We start from the raw sequence: 27,245 nt of genomic DNA on the forward strand, positions 1-27,245 counted from the left end.
TTCTTTAGTGAGTGGGTTGGATCAGTTAATTTTATGATATTCCTACCAGTTGAAGATTTTTATGGTATTTTTGGTCACTATTTAAGCAAGACTCCATCCAACGTGCTTAACTCTGAAATCCATGGAGTATATAAGCAGAAATATTTACAATGTTGAGAGTGTAGTTTGACCCATCTGATACCTTTGCTGTGCATCATAGTATGCTTAGGAGAAAACAGAAAGCTAGAATCAGATGCCCTGTTTCGCCAGACTAAACTTTGCTAGTAGTTTATTTATTAAAAGGAATTTCATATTCAGGCATTGGAAGGAATTGAACTTCAGGGCAAAATATCCCAGCAATTTAGTTAACTTTGATAGCTCTGGTCATTTAGTTTCAACGGTACATTATCCATCATGCTGATTAGAGTTTATAATTTGCAACAGACTTGTATGAGCTACATAAAGCTTGTTACGGCTTTTGGCTACACTAAAAGGGAGTAACTTATGCCATTTTAGCTTGTTAGGAAATTAATGAGTTTGATAGCTTCTCTCCAGCTGAAGTAGAGAAACTTTTCTAATGTGATGTTGGTTCATAGCAACAATCTGAAAACAGAAGACTGAATCTCTTCTTGAACCTAATAATTTGATCTCTTAGGACTAGCTGGTTTTATAGCAAAAATCACTGTTCACAGGACAATAAACTGTTGTGAAGATGTAATTTAACCTGATCTTCAGAGATCCTTACATTTGTAGCTTCTATCATCTTTTGCTGCATTAGTAGCAGATACCAAGGATATGATTCTTCTAATTTTGTTTTTACATTGTTATGTTCATATTCAGAGTGATGAGACTGTAGAACTGTAGACTGTAGGCCAGTGCTGTGTTTTGTCTGTCTTGAGGACTTTTCTATCATGACTAGATGAAAAATTACCTGTGTATTATTTTTATTAAGAATAAATATAAGGACTGTTTTTCATCTTTTGCTAAACCAATGTTTGTCAAGTAAGAAAAGATAGATTGTTTTATTTCCACAACAATGGGAAAGTATACATACATCGTATGTGTCATTTATGTTGTGATACATACATATATGTTATAGTACATACTGTGTATGCCATAATTCCTATTACTTAATGTACAGTACCTGTTTAGATGGTACACTTTGGAACTCTGCAAGTTCAGTTTCTAAATTTTTGGGCTCCTCATCTGCTTTCCTTAAACAGTTTGCTAGTTGCTGGCTTTGTCAGCAGTGCTTAAATCTATCTTGAGTCAGTAACCTTTTTTGTAGTCGATGACATTGCATGCACAGTGCAACAGTTCATAAGTGCATACCTGTACACCCAAGAAAATGTTCACATCTTTAATATACAATTAATGAAACATCCTACTAGCCTTGTTAAATAGCACATAGTCACCAGAAGTGGTATGAGTCACGACTGTAAGTTCTGTCCCTGTGAAAAGGATGGAAGAAAAAGAATGTTTCTTTCACTATTTAAGAACAGTACAATTAGAGGTTTTATAACTGGAATATGTAATTTTTTTTTTTTACCTGTCAAATGCAAAAGGTGCTGACAAGTTCTTCTGTAAATCTTCTGAGCAATTTCAAGAGGCCAGAAAATAATTTCTATTGTCAATTAAGCAGATTTTATTTTGACCTAAATTTCTGTGGCAATTTGCTAAATAGAAAGATTAATATTTCAAAAATTTATCAGTGTGTAAAAACAGAGATACCAAAAGCAATTGTTCTGCAACTGGAACAACAATATAGTCTATTAAAAACTTTATATAGTAAATGAAATTTTAGTTTTCTTGATAAAACTATTTTTGGTGTTCCCTGAATTGCTGCCCTGCATAATTAGTTGATATATTTGGAACTGTGTTAAATATAGAGTGACCACCTACAATTAAGGGTAATTAAGAAAAACTGCTCGAAAACAGCATACCTATTGAAAAACATAGAACAAATCTTTTTGTAATGGAACACACATTATAATATGTTATAGTGTTACAGAATCATACTTTTTTCATCACAAAGTAGGATCTCTTATGTGACTGTTGCATTAAAATAAATTACCTGGTCAACTATTTCTTTCTGAGCTTACTGGAATCAAGCTATGAAGTACTGGGGCTAATGTACATGCCTTAAAACAGGCTAGGTGGTCACCCTATTATTCAGGTCACATTTTTACATTCAGAACAACTATGAAGGTGAGTAAGGTAAACACAATTCAGAATTACCACAATTTCTGCAAAAAAACCTGCTTTATTCAGCAGAAAGATGTCTTTTACTAGAAAAGCAGCAGAAGGTGGCTAAATAAATCACTCATATCAGTGCATCCCTTATACTACCCATATTCATTCTGTCCAATACATTATGCATTCAAATCATTGGAAGTTGTGTGGTTTAGATCCTGTGAACTGCATTGAAAAATTCACCTCTACGTATCTGTGTGTTTATTATCTTCAGTTATCCATCAGTTACTGAACACTGAACATTTTGAAATTATTCTGCATCTCATTATTTCATCCATTGTTTTTTTGCAAAATACATTGAAAATTCAGGTTTGCTTTGAAAACTCAAATGAGATTATTTTGAATGTGAAATAACAAAATGCTTATTAAAAAGGACCAATTGGATTTCAGACTTGTTATTGTAATTTGTAATTCCTCCTCCCTCTTCCTCATCCTTTTTGTCCTCTTCTACAAGCATCTTTTTCTCCCCAGAGTAATACTGGTGCTATGTACAGTATTTTGTTTACAGTAGTATAAACATTTTCAGCCTGTGACTTCATTGCTGAAATAACTCACCTCTTTCATATCAACTCTTACCTAGGAGCCGTACAGCAGACTCATTGATGTAGGTTTTTTTCTGCATGGCAGCCCAGGCCAAGCTTTGGTTTCACTGCATGATGCAACATCACCTTTTTTTGGTTGTCTATGGGATTAATTATAATCTATTCTTGTATTGCCTGTGCATGCCAATGTGCTTACCATAATGGTGTATACACTGAATGCAGTCTAGAGCATTAAGTGCATGAACTGGAATTAAAAAACCCATAAAATTAGTACATTTGAGAAAATGTAAATTATGCTTGTCAATATCTTTAGTTAAGCTTTTATAGAATGAATAGGACATAATATGTATCAGGTCTATATATTTAAAATTTCCAGCATATTACAGTAGTTTATTGACTAGATGGACTAGACAATTGCAGTGTGGTCAAGATGGGAAAGAAAGAGTGTACTAACTATTCTGTTGTGACAATGGCTGAATGGTGCCAGTAGTGTTCAGAAAGATAAACTTTTCCCTGCTGTCAACTTTAGCAGCAGGTGACAGTGAAAAGAGGTAAGATTATACATAATCATTTATTAAAAGTCAGAATTTGGGAAGAATTGTGAAGTGCAACAGGTTTGGTGGGTTTTTTTTATAATATAAAGTAGCCTGCAAAGTAATTTTAAATGTATTGATTTACAAAACGCCACTAAAATGAAATTTCATATGAAGAATTGTAACACCGCTCTAAGTTTCTTTTACAAATTACATTGTGACCATCTTAAGCAACATGTTATTCATATGTTCTTAAATGTATTCAAATAAATCTTTCATCAGCAGTCGAGGATATGATTTAATGCTAATCCTATTGTTTCCTGATAAAATGATGAAACAGCACTTTGGAAATATTGAAATTTGAAATATTGTGTCTGAACGCAATTTTGCAGTGCTGTCAATCAGTGCAAATGTTGAGTATAAGTGTTCAGAGGTTATATTTTGTGCTTTTTGGGGGGTCAAAATTAACTTACAGATTGCAAATTAATACTCAACTTGGTGAATAAACATTTATCCCATACATTTAAATTTGAGGGCCTATAATATAAAATGCTATGATGTTTGAAAAATGGTAATTGTGAACAGATATCTATAAAGCCGAAATACATTCTCAGTGTGTACTTTTAAGCAGGTAACTGAAAACATGCAATATATTCAAAACAATAAAAAAGGGAAGTAATTTCTGCAACTGTTGTCTTGCCACCCACATGCTGGTACTGTGCTGCCCTGAGAATGTTTATTATTTAGGATTACTTAGGAATTTTTTTTATGATATTCCTGTATTCCACCTAATGACAATTACTATTTTTTTCTTATAATGAACACGAAATCTTTTAGGACTGTAAAACTGATCAGACATGTATCTATACAGCAACACGAAATTCTTCCTCCTGAAATGGGTGCAAAGTGGATTATTACACCCGTCCTTTTGACTTACCAGTAGCTCAGTGTGTAAGCCTAACTACACATCCCATGCATGGCAGCTAGGATAAAAAGGTGTTGGATGATACAGTGCAAGCCATTTTGAGATGGTGTTAGAAAAAAGGAGCCACTATATATTAATTTTTAACATCATTATAATCCTCTTCTTACACTGATGTAAAGTAGTTTTTTATCAGGCTTGTGATAATTGATTTGAGCAACTGCTACAGGTGCTGGCAATACCTTATTCCATTTGTTAATGGAGATAAAGTGACTGCTAAAAAAGAAAGGCAGAGTGTCATTAATCTGCCTAAAAAGGGCTTTGCCTTTCCCATTTAGAAAAGCCACTGTGATTGAGACTGTCACTCAGGCTCCAGGCTGGTTTTCTTGTCTGAAAAGTTGAACTAGGAAAGAGTTGAAGTATTTTTTTAATTTCTTCTTTGTTCATTTAAACTGTTTCTATTCTTTTGCAAAGTAAATGTGGCTATTCAGTGAGTCTTTCATAGAATCAGCATTTTGCCTTAAGAATATGGTAATTTGCTCTTAAGACAGTCCTGGTAAATAATCAGGTCCCACAGCTGGAACAGCTGTGACATGAAAATTTCTAAGTAGCAAAATTGACTAGATTGCAGTTATATGCATGTGGAAAGTAGGCTGCAGCAGAGGAATGTATGGGTAGAGAAACTGTGTACATGCGTTTTACTTTAAAAAGGTATGTGCACTAAAGACTCTCCAGGAGTCCAGGAAAAGAAAAAGGGAAACTGATAGAAAGGACTGTCGTAAATGTTTATATATACTGGGAGTGAAGGTTACGTGGGTTATGTCTGCAGCTGGTTTAAGGCAGAGGAATTTAAACAGATATACTGTGTTGCTCAGGATATATTCAGAGATCTCAGATGGTTACTCTTGGTAGTTGAAAGGTTTTTTACTTCAACTCACCTGTCCATTATTCCTAGTAAAGTGGAACAAGTATACAAATACAGACTTCCTTGTGATAATTGGCAAGGATACTAGGTGTGTAATAGTTTGGATTGGGAGTAGTTGAGTTGCGTGACCTATGGCACCCTAAATGTATCTTAGATATTAAATGACTAAGGTGCTTAAAAGGACCCTTATGCTGATGGGATAGATGAGGCCAAAAGGTCTTCATGAGGAATGAGAGAATCTGAAATTACAAAAATTTGTTTGGGACTAATATACTTTCTAGTTTTATGCAGATTTTTTGAGGGAATGTACATGGTTCAAGTTTACAGTTATGCCTGCCTTTGAGAAATGAAACAATATTTCCTGCCTGGTGTAACTGTGTATTAGGACCATTAACACAATATGGATAACTTTTTATGGATAATAATAGATTTGGGTGCACGCACGCAAAAGCCTGACCAAAAAAGCTGATCCAGTAATGTAATGTCAGCTTTCTACCAGTTTGTAGTATTTCTGGATTTCATTGCTCAATTTCATTATTCACTGACATTAAAGTCAAATAATATACCTTAGGTTCAAGTTTATTACTACTCAGTAAAAACTAAATAGTAGCCAGGTATTTTTATTAAAGTATCACAGGAGGGAATTCTGGAAAAGACAGTCAGATGAATGAACTGGAAGTATTTTAACACTTCAATTTATCTGGTACTCTTGTCGTTTTCAGTTAGGATAGTTGAATTTAGACTAAATTTCATAGGACAAGATCAGGTTTTTTAATTACTGTATGTAAGCAAGCAAGAAACACATGGAAAGAATACTCAAAATCATCTGGAGGAATCTGTTATGCATATCAAGCAGAAAACGAGAGCTCAGTTTTATGATGATATACGAGAGAAAAATGATTAATAATTTTAATTTGGAGTCAAATAGGATAGGTAGAGGACATTCTCATTTCTGAAGATTGTATGTATTTTTTCCAAGAGTGCAGTCAGATAAAGGAGAATTTTAAAAGTTGGACAACAGTATCAACAGAATAGAGGGATAATAAAAGGCACTGAGATGGAGGAGTAGTTGGAGCTGGAAAACGATGATGACGGTGGGCTGTTGAAAACTTTGAGTTTGAGGAAAGTGCTTAGGAAATGTGAAAAGCACCTTTGGGTAATTTTAAAAGACAGCAACTGCAAAATAGAATCACATAAAATAGAGCAAGAAGGAATCTCAGGAAGTCAGTCTTCCTTCTGCTGCAAGGTAAAAGTGGCTATACATAAATTTATTCAAACAGATGCTTATCTGAGAGATCAATGGTTTGTAGGCCCTCTTCTACAGAAGGAGGAAATTTTAGAACTATCACATGTAGATCATTCTATTGACATATGCAAATGCAAGGACTGTAAGTGGTCCATCTATCCAAGGCTGAAAAGTATTTACCGCTGTTTTAAAAATCTGAGATCTGCCATTCTCCCTAAAGAACCTATTACAGTGTTTAACTGTATGTTTTAACTGAAGAAGTTTTATGCTTTTGATATACTTCTCATTAACTTGATCCATTTCCATTTGTTCAATTCAATGTCAACATGGAAAAGGGATTAGTATTCTCTTTGCAGCACCATATGATGTGTTTGCATTTTCATGTCACCAGTTATTTTCTGTTCTCTGGAGTAAACAGCTACAACAACTTATTACTCCTTGGTACACTTTGGTTAAGAATATTGAACAACAATTATATTAAATAATAACAGATGAGAAGTAATAGACAGGGGTCTTATTACGAAGTAGAAACATGCAAGATTGTCAACTTTAGGGTATGCAGTTTATCAGAATCTTTCTATAATGCAGTCAGCATACTAGATATAACTGAAGTGGGCTATTAAATGTCAAAAAAGTTAATAATATACTGTTAGTTGAAACAGTATACTGGTGTTTTTCTCTTTAATATGTTAGTAGTCTCACACAAAAACCTTTGATTAAAAATGCAATCCCTGGCATTGTTGCTCTATCATTCTTTTAGAATTGGCTTGTCATCAAGGAGATTGTTTTGTTAAGGTAATGTAATACTATTTGCAGTTGCCAGTGTTCTCAGCTTATGGTAAACAATTAAAAAATCTAAAGCAAAATAAAATAATATACTCTTCCTACTTACCTGTGTGGTTCTCAGCAAACCTCTTCAAGTGCAGTTATCTTAAGTAGGATGAAGATTTTAATGGTGTATTTTGCAAGAAAGCACGTGCTCTGTCTTCTGTACACTACTGAAAGAACTTAGAAGAGTTATGGAGATTGACTCTGGGCCATTTATTTATGGCTGTTTTAGCACTCAGTTCCTGGTTGTTCAGCTGTTCTGCAGGAATATTCCTTTAGCTTTTGTTTGTGAAAGTCAGTAATTAGAGAAGACATATGCTGCAGGCAGTAGTGAATGTACATACACCCTGATGAAATTAAGAAATACGCTGTTTTCAGAGTGCGAAATTCTAATGTGCGTATTTTCTGTATATCCTAGCAATTCAATATAAAATGTAAGTAAAAGTTTCTTGTTATAATACTTGTATACAATTCTGTGTTTGGGCTGAGGAAGATAAGAATTTGATTTTGCTTGAGTTCTGTGTAGGTTGGCTTATGTTTTACTAGGGCAATCTATGAAGAAGCATGATGTACTTAAAATTCATGGAAAACTTGAAAAAGAAAGATGAAAACTGACAACATGAAACTGAATTTTACCAAGTTGTATTAGTTCATTTAGATAAAATAAGTACTAGCAATGTTACTTGACTCTGTCACTTGGTATGTTGTCAGTCGCAAATAGCTCTGTAAAAGTTAATAGAGTTATGCCAGGCAAAATTTTATGGATCTGAGATGGGCATCAGGAAAGTATACCTTTGTTCTGCAGTTGTACCAACTTAATTTGTCTCTTAATTTCATATATGAATGTGACAGAAATTAAAATTAAGAGCTTCTCTTTCCCACTGGAAGTCCTTCTCTATCTCAGTTTCTAAACGGAATTAATTTTGCATTAAAAACTGTCAAGTCACAGCATTTAAATATATCTTTAAATTTAAAACAAAATTTTTATGCCCTGTTCTTTATCACATGATCCAGAAAACAGAAAGAATCATTAGGAAAAACAGTATGTCTCTGGCTCTGATTCTTAGAAAAATCTTTACTAAATAATGCTGTTGTACCAATTTATTGCTGCTTGATCTGGTTTTGTTGTTGCTTATTTCTTCTGACAGTGGATTTTTTTTTTTTGAAGGAGGATGAGGAAACCTGTTAATTTTACCCAAATTAGTCTAAAAGCTTGTCAAGGTTCCCCAGTGTGCTAGGTTGATAATATAGAAGTACTTAGTTGTAGAAAGCATCTGCAGAACAGATGAGTCATGATGCATTTTGTTAATTAGGTTAGAAATAGAAGGGTAATATTCTACTGACAGCTTGTGATCTGTCAGACTTTAAAGAATAACAGAAGATGTTGTGATGGAAATTAGGAAAGGGAAATAAGGACAGGCACTTGCATTGTTCCTGCGTTTTTCTGAAAAGCAGTTCCCTTGAGGTGCTTGCAATTTATAAGGTGTACCTTAAGCAATGACCTAAGAAGTCTTGGAAGATAGCTTTATTTCACATTATTTGGCAGTTCATCTTTTATTTTGACCAGATTTATATTTTGCTTATTTACTTTAAAATTGAACAAAGAGGATACTGATTGTTGATGTAATTCAAAGACAGCTTAGTGTGTATGAGCCTAAGGTCAGCAATGCATTTTCAAAAGGAATGTGAAAGAGAAAGATGCATATCAAAGTGAAGAAGGGAGGCCACTCCACATGTAGACAAGGCAGGAATGGAGATGGAAACAAAGACAGTAAAACAGAGTAATCCAGAATAAATTCATCGCATGCTGAAGTTGAGTTTTTGTGACTGGAAAGACAAATATGGTTTAATTCATTAAGCAAAGGAGAGTCAGAATAGAGAATTAAAAAAAGGTACTTGGCAATGTCCCAAGGAGTTATGCAGGAATATTTTTCTGAAGCTTTCTGAAGGAAGAGGAGGATAAAGTAATAGGCAATATGGAGTCCAGACAGGAGGAAGGTACAATAAAAAAAGGTGAGAGAGAGACAACCAAGCATGGTCAGCATCTTAGCTATGAGTATAAAAAAGAAGCTCCAGGAATTGACAGTGAAATGTATTTGGAGCAGAAAGTTCTCTGTGTGTGTGTGTGTGCACACAGGAGAAACAGTTAGCTAAGGATTTAGATGTAGGAGGTTGTGTGGTCAAAAAAAGGATTTAAATGTATCTTTATCAATGACAAGATAAGAAGATACAGGAAATGGTCACAGCATCATCCTTGGCTATCAGGTCATAACTATCTGCAAAATTCAGTGAGAAAGGGATTGTTCCTCCTTCCCTCACTAGCTCCCGGTATACAAAACTTTTTAGACAATATCTCTAACTAGAGATGTAATGATCCCATGGAGTTTTATGGATCCCAAAACTTAGGGCTGTGACGCAGATTACACTGCACTTCTGCTTTGGGCAAAGTTGGTCTTTCCCTTGCTTTCACTAAAGCATTGTTCTGATCCAGCTGGCTGCTCTTCCTTTTTGGGAAGGAAACCAACTTAACTCTTCCTGCATATCATGCAGTGCTAACTGAAAATGCTAGTAGCAGAACTTCCCCAGTGGCTGACCACATTGTGTCAAGGGAGAGTGAAGTAATTTAGAAGACATTTGCCATCTAAAAATTAATGAGCTTATTGATGTTATGACTCAAAGAAAGGCCTTCTAAATTGAGTCATTTACCAAGGCATCTTGCATTCAGAAAATCAGTACACAGACTGCAAGAAAATACTTTCTGTTTTCTAACTGTGGGGCTACCTTGGTTAATAAATGAAAGCCATTTGAAGTAAGAAAAAAAATGTTACACTCTCTATCACTCTGTGAGTTGTTTGACACCTTTGATTTTTATTTAGTCTTGCTGATTTGTTTTAATTATCGTATTTGTTTCACTAGGTTGACACTTGATAGGCATCCATGTTTATAATTTTGCTATGTGTTCATGCCTGTTTCACTAAAGAAGATTTTAACTTACTCCCTTCTGAGCAGTACAGCTAAACCATAGTTAAAGGAACAGAAGTTATTCTGCATTGAATGAACATTGCTTTTACTAAATGATACATCTGGCTTTTCCCTTAGTTTTACTTTAGTACTATGTCACTGAAACACAGTATAAAAGGCCTAACGATAACCCCCTTAAATTTTTTTTTTTTGCTGTACTGTTAAAAATATGTATTAAAGGAGTATAAACAGATGCTGTCCTCAAATTTGTGCCAAACTTATTTTTTATTCTAAACTTTGTAAAATTGGGTTTGTTCTATGAATAATTTTTAGGGAATTCAGTATTACAGAGGAGCTTCCAGTAAAACAAAATAGTTTGGAAACAAAAGTACCCTACTATAGACATTTTTAAGAACAAAGGAAATTTACATGCCCAAATTAATACAGACTAATTGCATTCAAATACATTTGAAAGTGAGAAGTGAACGGAATGTCTTCAAATGATGAGATACTAAAGAGCTTCTAAATATTGAGTGGTTTTTCTCCATTATTTATTCATTTGTGTTTATTATATTTTAGCAGCCTCTACCAGTATTTCTGTACATAATTATAATTTGATTTTAAAATTCATTCTTATCAATGGACATTCCTTCTGATAGAAACTGCACATTTTACTGTTTTTTCATATAATGTACTATCGTGCAATCTACAAACTGTCATGAGCAAAGGAAATTAAAAACTTCCCAATTTTTCATAGTATCAAGTTGTCTTTATTTCTCAGGCATGTTAAGTTTGTAACATACTTTTTTTTTTAGTTCCAACTTTTTCAGTTTTACAATTTATTCAGTTAATATTAAGAATTAAAATATATCTTATCTAATTTCAGTCATGGATTTAGCTTTTCCTCCACCTCCTTCCATTCAGAAGACAACTTTGCTTCCAAAAATTAAAATTGTAAATTAGGACAATTCTCTGAATTTCTAAAAGTTTCAATAACTTCTTAAAGTTCCAAAGATGTAGCAGCTGTGGTATTGTTATTAACATCAGTACTTTCCTGAAGTTACAGTAGAAGTAATTTTGTTTTGTGGTGGTTTGTGAATGTTTTACATAGAACTTCTCATCTTCAAAACACTTGGCAAAATGTAACTAGATTAATAAAATTAAAATTAATCTTTTGCATTTTGGTATATAATTATACACAAATAAAAATTAGCATCCATCTTAGCCTTTGCAGGCCTTGTCATTAAAAGGAAAGGAAAAAAAAAAGTGGCAAAAAACATTAGGAGCAGACTGACATGACATGTGCCAAAAATACAAGAGTCTACTTCCTTACACAGAAAGGACAAAGAACTGTAAATTGCATATTGAATAGTTATTTCAAGTACCGAATTGGGTGTGCGCAATCTTTCCCATTATTGTGGGGAACATTTTATGTAAAATCATCCAGATAGTTGTCACTATGATTGCAAAGCTGGCCGAAAGTCTGAATGAATGTAGAGCTTCTTTCCCTTACTTCTGTGTGGTCATAATGGGAGTGATTGCACTGTGACATAGATTGATATGTCACGGCAAGGCTTTGCTCTGAAGTTGGAAATGGGCTTTACAGCTCCTATCAAGAGGTGAAACGATACAGGAGAAAACAAGATATTTTCAACTCTGTTGCAATTGCAGAATCCTGGAAATACTCAATGAAGGCTTCTTCTGTGGGAAGTTGCATTTTAATATACTCACAGAAACAAATAATTTCAGAAAACATTAAAATGCATACTATTTTTTGCCATCTCCCACTGATTCTATGACTCTTCAAAGAGTAATCTCAGTAGAACCGTTTCGAATGCAGTAGAAGCATTCCAAATGAACCAGAAATAAGTGAGTATGATAAATAAATACATTAAATAAACTTGTGACAAAAGTAGTTATTTAAACAGCAGTAAATTCTTTTGAATTGAAGTGACAAGGGGTTCATTCATTTGTTCAGCTGTGGTAAAAGTATCATGTAAAGTGTTGGATTCAGTGTTGATTGTGAAAAAGGTTTAATGATGCTGGGAACACCTTGGCAAAATTTTGCCCCATCTGTGTAAAGTTAAAATAGAGTAATTTTGTTACTTCTCTTGTAGTCACTCTAGCTCACTGAACTAGTTTATGCCTGTGATACCTGTATAACTGGGCTTTACAGCTACTAGTATTGTGATAAAAATGCTGTAGTACTAAACAGAACGAGTAAATAGAGGTAATGTGAAACTGAAAAGAATAGCAGTGTTTAAAGAGCAGGAGAGGAAGGAATAGAATTAACAATGAAGTCCATGCCTGAAAAATCAAATAAGGTTCTGTCTTTACTGCAGATTAGGCAAACTAAGCCCACTGTTATTTTTCTAGATGCAATTTTTGTATTAAATTGTAGCACAGAGCACACAGTTGCAGCAAATGATAACTTGATATAAATGTTGACCTGAAGAAAACTGTCAGCCTCTCAAATCTTGCTTGTGTAGCCCAGGCATTGCTTGTAGCATTTAGTCTATTACATAAAAAGATGACAGGGCAAAGGGGAATTATAGTCCTTGATAGATTATCAGCAGGATATCCCTGCATTAAGTAACATAAAATTGGTGCTGTGAATTTTTCTTTTCAAAACACAAGAAGTCAGAGCTACAGTGGAATTTTTTCATTTTTTGTGTAGCAAATTAAAGACGCTGTTTCAAAGTGCACATAAATATTGCATTTAGAGTTACATCACTACTGTAATTTTTTTCCGGTTACATTAAATCTTTCGTATCGTTGTTAGTATAATGTTATTCCATTGATTTTTGTGTAGTTTCTCTGGGGTTTTAGAAGTACAAATGCATGAAATCACACTTACAGTGAAGGACGCTTACATGGAAGAGTAATAAAAACATTTCTAACAGTCTGTTGGCTCCTTCAAAGGTGAATCCTTTGCTGATCTAAGGGGGTGAAATCCCATAGGACAAGCCATCTGATTTTAGTTTAAAACAGGCAATATATTATTAGTCCTGAAGACACCAGCACACAACAGTCTGGAACTCTAAGAACTATAACACTTCTGTTTTGGAGAAATGTGATGTAAAGAAGAGTTTCAACTTGGCAGCAGACTGAATGGTGCAATGATAAACATTAGTGGCTGTATTTTTCTCTCAGTTCAAATGTGAGCTACCGATGAAACTGAAAAATATCACCAACATTTAATTTGGAAAATTTAAAATCTTGTATCCTGTGAGTATAAATAATCATTTCTTTAGCCTTAGTAACATGCCTTTCTGATAAACTCATCATTTAAAATAAAAAGGAAAGGACATTGTGTTTGTCTTTGAAACGGATAACTTAGAAATTGAGAGAGAGAGATGATCTCTGAAATGAAGGATGCTCTAGGGATATGACTAGCAGAAGCAGTAGTCCTGGTATTAGGTAAACAAAAGTTCCAAATCAGGATTGTGGTCCACTGTGCTGAGTGTTCTGCAAACAAGATGAAGATGTATTATGCATTAGCTAATTTGTCAGATCTTGTAGGTTTTTGTAAAGGACAATGGTACAAAAGTACAGCGGTTAGCTGCAACCCTAGCTGACCTTATCTAACAATCATGACAAGTACCAAATAACTGTGGAAAGGAAGATAATGAAGCGTGCTCTATCCTAGTCATAAATCTGTGCAATTCCATTAGCTTCAGTGAGTTTCTGCAGTTTTTACAGGAACCTAACCTGGAATTAAGGGTCCAAGCCTCTGTGTTGGTGCAGAGTTGTTCATGCTGCTTCTGCTGTACTTCCTGTGATTTCTGTTGGTCGGGTGCATGCTGACTCAGTGTGTAGCCTACCTTATTTTGACAACATCCTTTGCTCTCAGTAATGCTATACAGAAAATGATCCTGTTGGGTTCTCAGATTACATCCACTGTTTTTGTAGCTCAAGCTGTATTTGTAAAGTGTGAGGTGCTGTCTTCCATCCTATATGTTAATGTTTGGCTTCTCTTCCCTTCTGCCTGCTTTTGTAAATCAATTTCATTTGAACTACAACAGAAATGTTTCATAACGTCAATGTCTTTGCAAATAGCTTTTTAAAAACCATTTAGATATAATTTCCTATAGCACTGAAGGTTCTTAAAACATAAAGCTATTGTACATCAAGGAAAATTTTGCTGTATACATTCATGCATCTAAAGACAGGAAAGGGCATGCTGTATTTAACTTGTTTCACCTGTAATGTATACAAGGAATGGAAAATTTGGCTGCATGTGTAATGACCTGGTAGCCCAGATAATTTCCTTTATGCCTTAACTTAGGTAACTGACATTCATAACACGTAGAATCTTGCTTGTTGAGCAATCTAGCATTATATTTGCAGAGCTACTGCTATACTAACTGGTATTACGTTCACATTCAGTGATTTATTTGACCTCGGAAGCCAAAGGATTTCTTCTTTACTGAAAGGATATTTTCTATGGCTCCAAATGATCAAATGATCTACATTCTAGTTTTCCACTTTAATATAGTTGTGAAGAATACATGATCATTTGCAATATATGTGTGTGTATATATGTATATATGGTGCGACATTATGTATATATAGTATATACATCAGCATATATTAGGACATGACTTTTACTTTGGTCTGACTTCAACATTTCTCTGTGGCTTCACCAACCAATTTTAGAAACCTCACAAATAAATCACTAATCACACTCATGGAAGTTATCTCCTTCCTTAGATAAAAGTGTATCTATAAAGTACCAGTTTGTATAGAGTATGCTTTGGACCTGTCCCACTGTTAAATAAAGCATAATATAATAAGCTAGAATTTGCAATGGCTGCCTGACACACACAAAGGTATTTTAATTAACCTGCATGCATAAATTAACCCTTAGAGTACTGCTTCAAATTCCTCAATTTATTTTGTTATTTAATTTTACCAGTGGGCTATGCTGCTTTTCTACTCAGTTCATAGTACTGTACATAAAGTACATTAAATAGCCATACACAAAAAAAGAAGTGAGAAAAGGAAAAAAAAAAAAAACCCAAGCCAACTTCTTATAAACAAGGGATTGTACAAGACTAAGTACCCCAGGTTGCTAATGGGTAATGTATTCCTAAGCAACTATGTTTTTTTTAAGGTTTTATATTATGACATGAATTAAAACCATGTAATGTTTCACTGTAGCTGTGTGCTTGTTAGGTTTGTTCCTAAAGTATCATAGGTATGTCTCCTGTAGAAAGAAGTCAGTTCTTTAAGGGTTAATGTGGGGTTAAGGAATCCTGAGGTATTCTCCTGCTTGTTCTTTCTTAAAGGTATCTGCATGTTAATTCTCAGATATTACCTGAACAGGTCAATATAAAGACTGTATGAATGACTAACTGAATGAATGAAATAATTCATTTGAAATGCTTGCTTGTATCCTGTAAATGACTGGAAAACAGAAATGTGGTTTCTGAATCAAGGTCCTTAATGAAACGCATAAAAATCTTACCAGAGTGGAAACTCATATACTGACAATTTACTCCAATTTCTTTTTCTTTCAAATAGCCCAATAGAATCCTGCCAGAATTTCTACAAAGATTTCACATTACAGATCGACATGGCTTTCAATGTGTTCTTCCTACTCTACTTCGGCTTGCGTGTAAGTAGTGTGTCTTTGATAGCGTAAGTCAGGGAGAGAATATAGCTATTAGATAGGGAAAGTCTTTGAATACAGCCTGACTACAATGGCTGGACAAAATTAAGCTAATTTCTAAAATGCATGAGCAAAACATTTGATTGGGAACATTTAGGTAATAATAATAAGCATCTAAGATCACTAAGGAGACCGATAGTTTATAAGCTAAGCCATCTGTTCCAGAATGTTCTCATGTGGTAGAAAGTGAAAACTATTATAGTTCAGTGCTGGTCAGTGACGTGGAATCTAGTTGCATTGTTATCAATGGAGTCATAACTACCTCAGCAAGACTAGTGAATGCTTGATCTATTCCTCTGCTGCTAGACAGGTCTGTGGCAGTCAAAGGTTGAGGTTACAGCTGGTAGAGCTGCTGTATTCAGTTTTATGCACATCCACTTTCCCAGACTGCTAGTGAATGCTTTGCAGAAGCTGTAAATACTAGTCAACATGCTGAAATGTATATGCTTAGAATATACTTACCACTTTCTGAAAATCCAGTAATGCTGTTTCAGGATCTGAAAGTTGGGACATCTGAAACAGGTAGGCACTTTTAAAAGTTCCGGCCAGTAATGCTTGGAATTCAAGCTGTTGGGGTTTTTTTTGTTGGTTGGTTGGTTGTTGTTTTGTTTTTTTTTTTAAATATGCTTTGAAAATTAACTTTGCTTGTTGTTAATTGGAAAATCAGGGAAAAAAAGCCTCAAACATAACAGAACTACAAGGAAAACCTCATGTGAGCAGAAAGCCTGCCACATTGGTCTTTAAATTTGATACAAGTATTGCTTCCTCATCTTCCTTTGTCCATTTTGCTCCTGAATCACTGGAGCTCCTATGTCACAATGATAGTTGAGTTCCTCCTATTTCACTTCTGACCAACTTAACCAACTTTTTCTAATAATAAGGAATTTTGTTGCAAATTTGGGTTATTTCATTACCTAGTCTAGGTGCAGTGTCTATCCTTTAGCTAAATAGGTAAATTCCTTCAGTATTTACACTACTATGCATGCATTCTAAGCTGTATTTTAAAAGCATGCAGTGTAATAGCCCCTAATTCTTAAGGATTTGGGGAGCTTTTGTAGATGTCCACCAGGCCTGCAATATAGGTTAACTTTTTGACATAACAGATGCAATGCATGGTATTTGTGAACTTCCAAGAACCTTTTTTTTAGAAGTATCCAAATGCTTTGTAAATTTTGCGCTAGTGATAAGGTTGTATGTTCTTACCAAGAGAATTAAAATTATGTATTGGACACTCTTACTTACTCAAAGCAGTAACTCGGATTACATTATCAAGAAGCAGAACACAGTAAGAGAATTTACTGACAGCTGATGCTAATACTTTCATATCCACACTGTGTTTTTTGGAAGGGAGAGAGAGTACTGTAGAGTCCACTCTGGTCCTGTGGACTGAATGCACTTCAGCAGTTACAGTATGTGAGTTGCACTGCTAGAACACCTTTTTCAGTTTTAGTTTCAACCAAAACAAATCTTTGTGTTATCCAAAACTGCTTTGTGATGCAACCTGAAGTATGGTAAATGGGGATGATAAGGATTCACTTCAGATTAGTACTCCTTATCTAAGTCAAAATGCTAATATAGCTGTAACTTCAGCTCTCCAAGAAGTCCTGCTGAACTAAACAGGAGTTCCTGGGGAAACGGTGATACTTGGTTGTGCGGATGCAAGAATTGGATCGATAATGAGTTTCCTAGTTATGTAATAAGCATCTCATACTTTTAGCTGTTTTAGGTTGGGTTTTTTTGTTGGGTTTATTTTCTGATAAATATCTCCTATGAGGACTCACTGGCAAATTAAAGTATTTGAAGAAATATTTTAAAATCTCATCATTCTCCATCTGTTCTCCCTGAAATGATGTTGCAACTCAAAATCATATAAATATTACCATATATTCAGTTCTAGAAGATATTTGTATTCAAACACGCATATATCCATTTTAAAATTTTTGTTGGCTAGTATCCAACTATGTGAGAACTCAAAAGCGAAGTCTGCAAACTGCTGATGAAGACTAAGTCCAAACTGCATGAGTTGGCACATAATCAAGCGATAGGGTCTGGCAGAGATATGGCAAGTATGGAAGTAATCCTTCTTTGGAAGCGACAGAATTGTGCTAGTGCTTCTAGAAAAACAAGGTATCTCTTCAAGCATGGTAGGATTGCCTCTGTAATGAAATGGACTTCTATTAATCGCTAATTACCTAAATGAATAACTGTTCAAATACTTCCATAGAAAAGTATGAGTGGCCTTTACAGTCAACAGACTTAGTTTTCATTGTTGAGTAACACACTTTAACCTTTTTGAAAGCCTAAAGGTTGTGCCCTGTGGAAAGATAAAATGCTGATTAGAACACGTATTGCAGGTTATGAAAATATTGATCTGACATCTTAAAAAGTCTTTAGTTCCAAATATTCTGACTACTCTAAATTCAACAGAAGGGAATAGAAAGCTTCTGCTGAAACTGGATATTTTTGTTCAGTTTTCATAGTCAGGCATTGATATTGAGTAATACAGACTAATGAAAAGTCAATTTATTTTTGCTTTTGAGTCTTCTCTGAGGCAAAGGATGCTCACGTTGTCTGTCTTCTTTTTAAGTATGATTTCAACATTCTTGACATCAGTAGAGTCCCCTTTCCAATAATTTTTCTGGGATTCCATCAAAGTTGGTATGCACCATAAACACTTGCTGTTAGAAGTTTTAAAGTAGTTCTAAGGCAAGGAGATTAAGTGGATGAAATAGTTAGAGAATGTCAGTATTTGCTTTGGAAGAAAGACAATGGATAATGTGTGTAAGTCAAAAAATACAAGCACTGTTTTGAAATATGTTAGTCCAGGTTTTAAGACTTATATGAGTAAAACTGCTCCATTAAATGTCTTCGTGATGCACTAAAATTTTATATTTATTTGTATATTTATATTTCATATTTATATAAAGCATTTGTTTTAATTATTACTTGAATGTGAATAGTAGTTTGATCTTATTTAAGCACATAGATGAGTAGGCAAGTTCAAATGATGATGTCCTTGGCATCTAAGTTTGCCAGTTTCCCTAGGCTGATTTCATGATGAGGAGAGAGAAATTACCTCATCCATGGCACAATTCAAAGGATTGAAGTCCTGCTGCAGTCCTGAATTATGCCTTGTAGGAGTCATCCTGGTGATTATGTCTGAATAAGGTGATAATGGGACTTTGTAAACTATCATGTATTTAGAAACCCATGAACAGCAAGTACATGGTGAGACTACTACCAACATGTTTGGTGTGCTAGAGCAAAGGTGATATACTTTGAAATATTTTATACTTACCTACACTTTTCTAATATTACTGATACATTGTTAATAAATGTGCAGAAAATGTTTTTTAGCACAGATATTACAACTCATCATATAAATGATCTGTCTTTCTAGTTAGACCTTTCATTTTAATCTCAATGTGGTTATCAAGCAACACACAATACCGACTTCTTTCCAATGAGACATGTTGTTTTGTCTGGACTGACCTAAAACATCAGTTACTTGTCCACTAACTTTGGAATTTAATATTTTAGAATGGAAAATATTGCACATACTTGCAACCACCATCAACATAATCTGATTCTTTCATCCTCCCCTTCTTTTTTTTCAGTTCATAGCAGCCAATGACAAGCTATGGTTTTGGCTAGAAGTTAACTCAGTAGTAGATTTCTTCACGGTCCCTCCAGTGTTCGTGTCAGTATATTTAAACAGAAGTTGGCTTGGTAAGTAAAATACCTTTTAATAGCTGTTATAAAAATACTTAAACTTCACATTTTGATGGAGAATTTCTTCATCTTGTGGTATCGTGTAAGCAGAAGAATGTTACCAAAGTTGTTTTTGCAGTGAATTTGCCATTTCAGCAGACAGGTGGGTTATGTCAGAAAAAGCACTTACTAAGTCCATTTTGTTCTTGATTCATTAATATAATCTTCTATTCTAAGTAGTGGTGAATGCCAGCTTGGAAGTACTGTGTAACATGCGGCCGTTTTTATAAAATGGTGAATTTGATGTAATTGTCTCAGCTCACAACCTGAACAGGTGATCCAGACCATTCGTTCACTGAGCTGGATTGCCATGAATCACCGTCAACAATGAAATCAACAAATTTTCTTCACATTTTGAGCTAATACAGCTAAATTTTAAATCCACATAAGCAACAGAGTTAGAAAATTTGTTTAGACACTTGTGTGGGACTGCTAGGAATGCATTGGAAAAGAATATGCCACATGTAAAAGGGAATAAAAAGTGAAGCAGAGCAGACAAAATGTATCAATTAAAGAACACCTATAATGTGACATGTGAAGTTTCTTGTACAAATTGCATATTCTCTCTAGTTAAGTAAAATGAAGGTCAAAATTTGGGAGTTTTTATTCAGGGAAAGCTTCCTAAAAATGGCATACATTGTGAATGCCATGTCTTTAGACAACATATGAAACTTCACAATTTGACAGTCCATTTCTCCAGAAAGACAGGCACTGATTGTCCCTGATTTCACTAGCTATAACTCAATCCCAGATTCTTTGCGTTATGTGAATTAAAGGGATGTATTTTCACACTTGAATGCAACATATCAGAGTTTCTGAGAACTTTGAGATTGAAATTATTGGAGATGAAGGCTATCTAAGAGCAAAAACTAGAATTACAGGATCCATAGAAAAGGAATATGAAATGAGAAAATAGCAAAACTGCAAAATTTGGGAAATGAGACAAAGAGATAATTATTTGAGATGAATACTCTTTGTGACAGTGACTGCATAATTGACTGACTCATGGTGACACAGCAATCTAACAGTACCAACAGTAATAATTAGAGAGTTTGCCCATTTAGCAGCTTCTGCTGGATAGTTTTTAGAAGATTTATGTAATTTTGCAAGCAGAGTTAAGCATTGTACTTATATTCATAGGGTTGAAAGGATTTCCAGCTCTCTTATTTACACCAATGTCACTTTTTCTTGATTTCTTGTTTATAGTTCCACTTTACCTCTTTTCTCACGGAATCCTCCTGAGACATTTATCACCTGCTGAAGCACGGAATTTTTCAATTTTTTAATGTAGTCATCTTAGGAGTGACATATTTACAGTGTTTGAGCTTTGCACCTGCTTCCACTGTGTTTATTCCAGAGGGGTTTTCACTTTAGGGAAAATCATCCTTAGTGAAATAATACACTAATTAAAAAATGTGAATTATTGGGGTCCCTGTCATAGCTGTAATTTGGATCAGCAAGTTATTATTTTGAGATGCTGTGATGAAAGAGTTTTTAAGCAAATACACTGAAGTGTATTAATGAAGATTATCTATTCCTTTATAACTTTTAAAAAGATGGCAAAATTTACTCTGCCTGTGGAACTCAAATACTTTGGACACACTTTTAGGACTGGGTGTGTGAGTGGAGGGGGAAGGAGGGTGTTTGGACCATATTATTTACAGTTTCAGGTTAGATGCCTACTTTTCCTTTTATATAATTTTTGTAATTGAGAGAGATATCCTTGTGCAGAGCATGATTCAGAACACATAAGTTCTGGTTCCTGCACCAAGTGTCCCTGTGGAAATAGGAATTGCAGGGAGGTTAGCCTTTTAGCAAGGCAAGTAAATAGGGAGTGCTTAATGTTAGGCAATGTGAAAATAATTTCACAGGTTCAGACTTCAGTGTATTCCAATAATTCTTTGCACGTTTTAAGAATTTGTTACTGATTAAGTAGGATTCCTTTATGTGCCTTAAATTTCAAGATCATTTAGGAGCCCAAATACAATACATTGTCTGGAATGTATTGTGCATCAGGGTCTTTCCAGTTTATTTCACTATTGATTCGTGTCAGTCAGCTGTGATGAGTTCATCTAAGTACTAGACAGAATGAAAGTCACCAGAACATTGCTCCCTGACTTCCTGATTTCACAAGAACTGTCCTGGTTTAGCTAACTGACAATAAAGTACGAACGCACTGTTTAAACAGTATTTAAAAAACCCAAACCATCCTAAATCAAAAATAAACTTTGCCTTCGGAGCACTAAATGCTCGTAGAAAGATGTGAAGTATAGCAGAGGACATGTGGTTTGAATGTATCATCTTTTAATGTACTATAGTGGAAAGCTAGTGGTTTTTTTGCTTTTCTCATGCTAGTTCAGAAATGCCACGATTCAGCTATTACGTAACTCTTAGTAAGTGAAACCTTCCACTTTCCCCACTTCTTTTGTGTTCAGTTGTTCATAAAATGTATTTTTGTATCTCAAAATGCTGTATATAAATGAAATTTTCAATCAGTATTCATGAAGGATATTGTTTCAAATCTAATCTTCCACCTAGATTCCAGTATGCAAACAAAATTCAATATGCAAGATGGATCAGATTGTGCTTTTCCATCACAAGGTTTCTAGGAATGGTAGGGTGTTCACTGTCTAATGTACAGCAGAAAGCAGATCAACGCTTTAAACCTGCAAAATATCAAATTTTTAGATTTGATAAATCCTTTAGGATTTCTAGGGTATCATTTTTGCTACCATAAGGTAGTATAAGAAAAGAAAGTACATAAGCAGAATACAGCTGGCACATGGAATGATCTACATATTGAAATATTGGGGGGGGAGCAGAGAAAGGGAAGAAAATTTTAATGAATCTGTAATTTAGTGATATACATTGCTTTGACAGTCGGTATAAAAAGTTCTTATGCTCTGACTTTAAAAGTGTACAGATACAAACATCAGTGAGTTAAATCCAGTTGGCGGCAGGTCACAAGTGGTGTTCCCCAGGGCTCAGTATTGGGGCCGGTTCTGTTTAATATCTTATGATGAGGGGATCGAGTGCACCCTCAGCAAGTTTGCAGACGACACCAAGTTGGGACGGAGGGTTGATCTGCTCAAGGGTAGGAAGGCTCTACAGAGGGATCTGGACAGGCTGGATCGATGGGCTGAGGCCAATCGTATGAAGTTCAACAAGGCCAAGTGCCAGGTCCTGCACCTCGGTCATAACAACCCCATGCAGCGCTACAGGCTTGGGGAAGAGTGGCTGGAAAGCTGCCCGGCAGAGAAAGACCTGGGGGTGCTGGTTGACAGCCGGCTGAATATGAGCCAGCAGTGTGCCCAGGTGGCCAAGGCGGCCAATTGGCATCCTAGCCTGTATCAGAAATAGTGTGGCCAGCAGGAGCGGGGAGGTGATTGTTCCCCTGTACTCAGCACTGGTGAGGCCTCACCTCGAGTTCTGTGTTCAGTTTTGGGCCCCTCACTACAAGAAAGACATTGAGTTGCTGGAGCATGTTCAGAGAAGGGCAACCAAGTTGGTGAGGGGCCTTGAGCACAAGTCTTATGAGGAGCGGCTGAGGGAACTGGGGTTGTTTAGTCTGGGGAAGAGGAGGCTGAGGGGAGACCTTATCGCTCTCTACAACTACCTGAAGGGGTGTTGTAGTGAGGTGGGTGCTGGTCTCTTCTGTCAGGTGGCTGGAGATAGGACAAGAGGAAATGGCCTCAAGTTGAGGCAGGGGAGGTTTAGATTGGATATTAGGAAAAATTTCTCTACTGAAAGGGTTGTCAGGTATTGGAACAGGCTGCCCAGGGAAGTGGTTGAGTCACCATCCCTGGAGGTATTCAAAAACTGTGTAGACGTGGCACTTCAGGACATGGTTTAGTGGGCATAGTTGACGGTTGGACTCAATGATCTTGAAGGTCTTTTCCAACCTAAATGATTCCATGATTCTGTGTTTTCTGTTGTTTATTTGCATCTAGATCCCCCCGACATTTTTTCAATGCTGTTTTGCAAACAGTAGCATTTGTGTAGCTACTTACACATAAACTAAAGCTGTGTTTTATAAAATCGTATTTCTTGCACAACACTGTACCAGAAACTTTCCGATAGTGATAGAAGGACAGTTCTCCACTTCAAGTGCAGGCTTCTGTGGAGAGCAGCGAATATTCCCAAGGGAAGAATGATAACAGAAAGGGTGGAGTTTCTGGCTCTCAACATTTTACAGGTAATTTTGACGGTTAATTTCAGCCAAATGATTTCAGTGCATTGCTGAGTCTGGATACTGTCTTTACAGTTTAAGTGAAGGTAGACTAAAAAGGTTGTTGGATGAAAACAAAAAATTTGCAATGGGAGAAATAATGCCATGGTAAATCTCATATTTTTAACACAAAGTGATCATTATCTGAGTATTATAGCCAAGTTTCAGATTCAGATCTTTGTTTCTTCGGATAGCTTGCAGTCTGGAAAGTTGGAGAGCCCTGCAACAAATGAATATCTTCCAGTTGTATTCAGTAATGATTTACAAACACTTCACACCACTTAACACTGTTATATCTTCTGCGATAGCAAAGGCACTTCAAATAACTGAAATGCCTTTTATCATGTACTTGTATGCTTATGAAAAAGGAAATACTGATTTTATGAGCAGACTGTATTGGAATAAATTGCCTTGACAGGATGGCATTGCTAGGGGAAAATTAAACATGTAAAATATGATCTTGGCTTCACCTTTACAAGGTCATATGAATGAGGAACAATCAGCCTTATAAATACAGTGATTTAAATAAAGCCTAACGTATGTATTTGATAGTGTCTCATAGTATTGAATCACGGAAATTAAAGGTAGAAAAGACCTACTAAACAATCCGTTTCCTTTTCCTGGCCATGTGCTTCATCTGTTTTACTGTACAAAATTTCAAGTGATAGAAACTGTTTGATTCTATAGAATAGATTCTATCATCAGGAAGATTTTTTCATTATCCTTCTTCCCTGACATCCCTTTTAGTCTAGGCTGCTGCTGAAGCCATGCCATTTTTTTCAGAAAATAATTCAAGATTTACAGTGGGGAAAAGAAGACAGGCAACAGATGCAAACATAGACACATGCACAGCATAGAGAACTGCGGTGCATTAACCCTGGCTGGACGCCAGGTGCCCACCAAAGCCGTTCTATCACTCCCCTCCCTCAGCTGGAGAGGGGAGAGAAAATATAACAATGGGCTTGTGGGTCGAGATAAGGACAGGAGAGATCACTCACCAATTACTGTCATGGGCAAAACAGACTCAACTTGGGGAAAATTAACTCAATTTATTACCAGTCAACCAGAGCAGGGTAATGAGAAATAAAACCAAATCTCAAAACACCTTCCCTCCACCCCTCCCTTCTTCCCGGGCACAACTTCACTCCTGGATTCTCTACCTACCCCCCCCCAGCGGCACAGGGGGACGGGGAATGGGGTTTATGGCCAGTTTATCACACGTTATCTCTGCTGCCTCATCCTCCTCAGGGGCAGGACTCATCACACTCTTCCCCTGCTCCAGCATGGGTCCCTCCCATGGGAGACAGTCCTCTGCAAATTTCTCCAACATGGGTCCTTCCCATGGGCTGCAGTTCTTCACAAACTGCTCCAGCATGGGTCCCTTCCACAGGGTGCAGTCCTTCAGGCACAGACTGCTCCAGCATGGGTCCCCCACGAGGTCACAAGTCCTGCCAGAAAACCTGTTCCAGCATGGGCTCCTCTCTCCACAGATCCGCAGGTCCTGCCAGGAGCCTGCTCTAGCGTGGGCTTCCCACAGGGTCACAGCCTGCTTTGGGCATCCACCTGCTCCGGTGTGGTATCCTCCATGGGCTGCAGGTGGATATCTGCTCCACCGTGGACCTCCCTGGGCTGGAGGGGGACAGCCTGCCTCACCGTGGTCTTCCCCAAGGGCTGCAGGGGAATCTCTGCTTGGGCACCTGGAGCACCTCCTCCCCCTCCTTCTTCACTGACCTGGAGGTCTGCAGGGTTGTTTCTCTCACATATTCTCACTCCTCTCTCTGGCTGCCGTTTCTGTGTGTCCCACAACTTTTTTTCCTTTTTAAATCTGTTATCCCAGAGGTGCTACCACTATCGCTGATTGGCTCGGCCTTGGCCAGTAGCGCGTCTGTCTTGGAGCCAGCTGGCATTGGTTCTATCAGACATAAGGGAAGCTTCCAGCAGCTTCTCACTGAAGCCACCCCTGTAACCCACCCCCGCTACCAAAACCTTGCCATACAAACCCAATACAAGAACAAATCTCTCTGTGTGGTGATTAGCATAGTTATGGAAAAGAGAGGATCTTTTTTTCCAGTCCTTGCTCAAATTCTGTCCAGGTCCTGTTACAGACTTCTCAATTAATTTTGGATGAGGCTTGTGGTCTCAGTATCAACTCATGGTCTGAGAAGACTGTTTCCAACATCTCTGGTAGACATTCAGCTATTTTTGTGAGTTGGAGAACAAAACTGGTTTTCCCCTGTGGAAGGAGATAGATGGCTTTGGAGAAAAAGCAGTGCGTCTTATTAAGATAGTTAAGCTGATGGCGTGAATGCCTCCTGGCCATTCAGCAAGTGTGCTTCAAGATGAAGCTTTAGTTAAAAATCTGTGACATGAAAACATTTGTTTCGATACCCTGTAGATTTTTTGACATAACCTCTACAGAACAGCTCAGCCTGAAACCATATTTGAATCTGCAGAACACTTTATTCCTTTTGGAAAACGTATATTTTTTAATGAAACTTAGAGCAGTACCTTAGTTATACTAACACAAAGAAGTGCTCTGATAACTAATTTGTAGGGATTACCAGTGTGAGAGAGAAATTATGAGCTCCAAAACTTTATAATCATTTACTGTCTTTCGATGCATCCACAGGTCTCAAAACTATCCCTTTCTTAGCACCTTAAATTTGCAGTCATTGTCAATGATTTTGTTGGCTAAGTATTGTGCATTTCTGCCATCTGCTGGCGAAAACTTTGAATACACATCCAAATTCTACAATATTTCTTACAATTCTAGTGTATTTTGTACAGCTTGCATTTTGTGTCATTTTACTTACATTATAAGTTATTTTATATATAATAGAAGCTAAATTCTGTAAAATTTCCTAGGAGAATTGTATTTTATGTATATGTGCATATGCACTACTTTTCTGTGCAGTAACATTTCTTTGTACACTTCAAATGCCTTCAAACAGGTATCAGAATGAATTTGATGAGAATGGTTCTGAATGCTCAGTCAGCTTGGTGATTTGTCAATCATATGTCACTGAATGGACTGTATCACATTTGTATTATATTGAAGACAACAATTTTACTTTCTTCTAGATAGCTTAATCAGGTCAGTTTTCACAGAGCATGTATGTTTTTACAGGGTACCAGTTAAAGTGATATTTCACAACAGGCTTTTGAGTTGTTACAATATTAATAGCAAATAGTTGTTACAATATTAATAGTAACCTTGTGACAAATATGTCTTTGTCATAACATCCACAATGAATTCTTATGAATGTTGTTGCATGCAATTGTGAAAATATGCTTCTCCTTCTCTCTCCTCCGCTGATGAGAAGTCAAACAAGTTAGCCAAAAGACACTGGAGCAGAGGAGAAACACAATGACAGTACTAGTCT

At 36.2% G+C, this 27,245-nt stretch overlaps 1 protein-coding gene across 41 annotated transcripts in view; it reads left to right on the forward strand.

Annotated features, from left to right (window-relative positions):
* The window catches only part of KCNMA1 (potassium calcium-activated channel subfamily M alpha 1), a 526,550-nt gene that overhangs the window by 298,823 nt on the left and 200,482 nt on the right, over window positions 1-27,245 (forward strand). For 22 of the 41 annotated variants that reach the window (XM_052800290.1, XM_052800252.1, XM_052800296.1 and 19 more), the window contains exons 4-5: window positions 15,716-15,809; window positions 19,481-19,592. In XM_052800290.1, coding sequence (XP_052656250.1) covers window positions 15,716-15,809; window positions 19,481-19,592 — 206 coding nt within the window. Of the gene's footprint in view, window positions 1-2,812; window positions 2,837-15,715; window positions 15,810-19,480; window positions 19,593-27,245 lie in introns of all 41 variants that reach the window. The other 19 variants (XM_052800261.1, XM_052800260.1, XM_052800262.1 and 16 more) reach the window with 1 other exon arrangement.

The sequence above is a fragment of the Harpia harpyja genome, chromosome 10 (genome assembly GCF_026419915.1).
Source record: "Harpia harpyja isolate bHarHar1 chromosome 10, bHarHar1 primary haplotype, whole genome shotgun sequence".
Lineage (NCBI taxonomy): Eukaryota > Metazoa > Chordata > Aves > Accipitriformes > Accipitridae > Harpia > Harpia harpyja.